At 58.5% G+C, this 521-nt stretch overlaps 1 protein-coding gene across 1 annotated transcript in view; it reads right to left on the bottom strand.

Annotated features, from left to right (window-relative positions):
• The window catches only part of LOC104543977 (glutamate receptor ionotropic, kainate 2-like), a gene marked incomplete at its 5' end in the record, with an annotated part of 10275 nt that extends 9986 nt beyond the window's left edge, over window positions 1-289 (bottom strand). Inside the window, one exon of the mRNA XM_010188709.1 lies at window positions 114-289. Coding sequence (XP_010187011.1) covers window positions 114-289 — 176 coding nt within the window. The remainder of the gene's footprint in view (window positions 1-113) is intronic.
• Between the last annotated feature and the right edge of the window lie 232 nt (window positions 290-521).

The raw sequence follows: 521 nt of genomic DNA, 5'->3' as shown, positions 1-521 counted from the left end.
GTGCCCGCTCAGAGGTTTTCTCCTTGTTCTGCTGTAAACACAATAAATTTTACATCTAAAACCCAGCGCTGGGGAACCAGCGGGAGGTGTGTGGGCAGGAGGCGCCGCCGTACCTTGCTGCATCAGCGCTCCCATCCCGAACCAGAAGCTGTTCAAGAGGGTGAAGTTGTTCTCCACGACGTCCGAGCCCGGGTTGCAGGGGTGAGCGTCGTACCACTCGTACGGGCTGAACCTGCGGCGGCACATGGAAAGCGAGAGCTCGTTAGTCGGGACGTGGCATGACAAGACCCTGAAGGAACAGGAAAGAAAGGAGCCTTAATGCACCTCGTGCTGCTGCGCGGGGCCTGCTGACCCCTGGGGCTGTGGGGTTTGGTAGAGACAAGGACAAACACAGCCAAGATGCTCTGAAGTGACTGATTGCCTGGGACATCGGGTCCTGTGGAGGGACCTCAGTGCGCTTCCCCAAAGCCATCAGTCACCTCGGATCATCTCTGCGGTGCTGCGGCACGGGATGATGGGAT

The sequence above is a fragment of the Mesitornis unicolor genome, unplaced genomic scaffold (assembly GCF_000695765.1).
Source record: "Mesitornis unicolor isolate BGI_N332 unplaced genomic scaffold, ASM69576v1 scaffold12807, whole genome shotgun sequence".
In the NCBI taxonomy this organism is placed as follows: domain Eukaryota; kingdom Metazoa; phylum Chordata; class Aves; order Mesitornithiformes; family Mesitornithidae; genus Mesitornis; species Mesitornis unicolor.
Note: the sequence above shows the minus strand (reverse complement) of the source record. Positions and strands in the feature narration are given on the sequence as shown.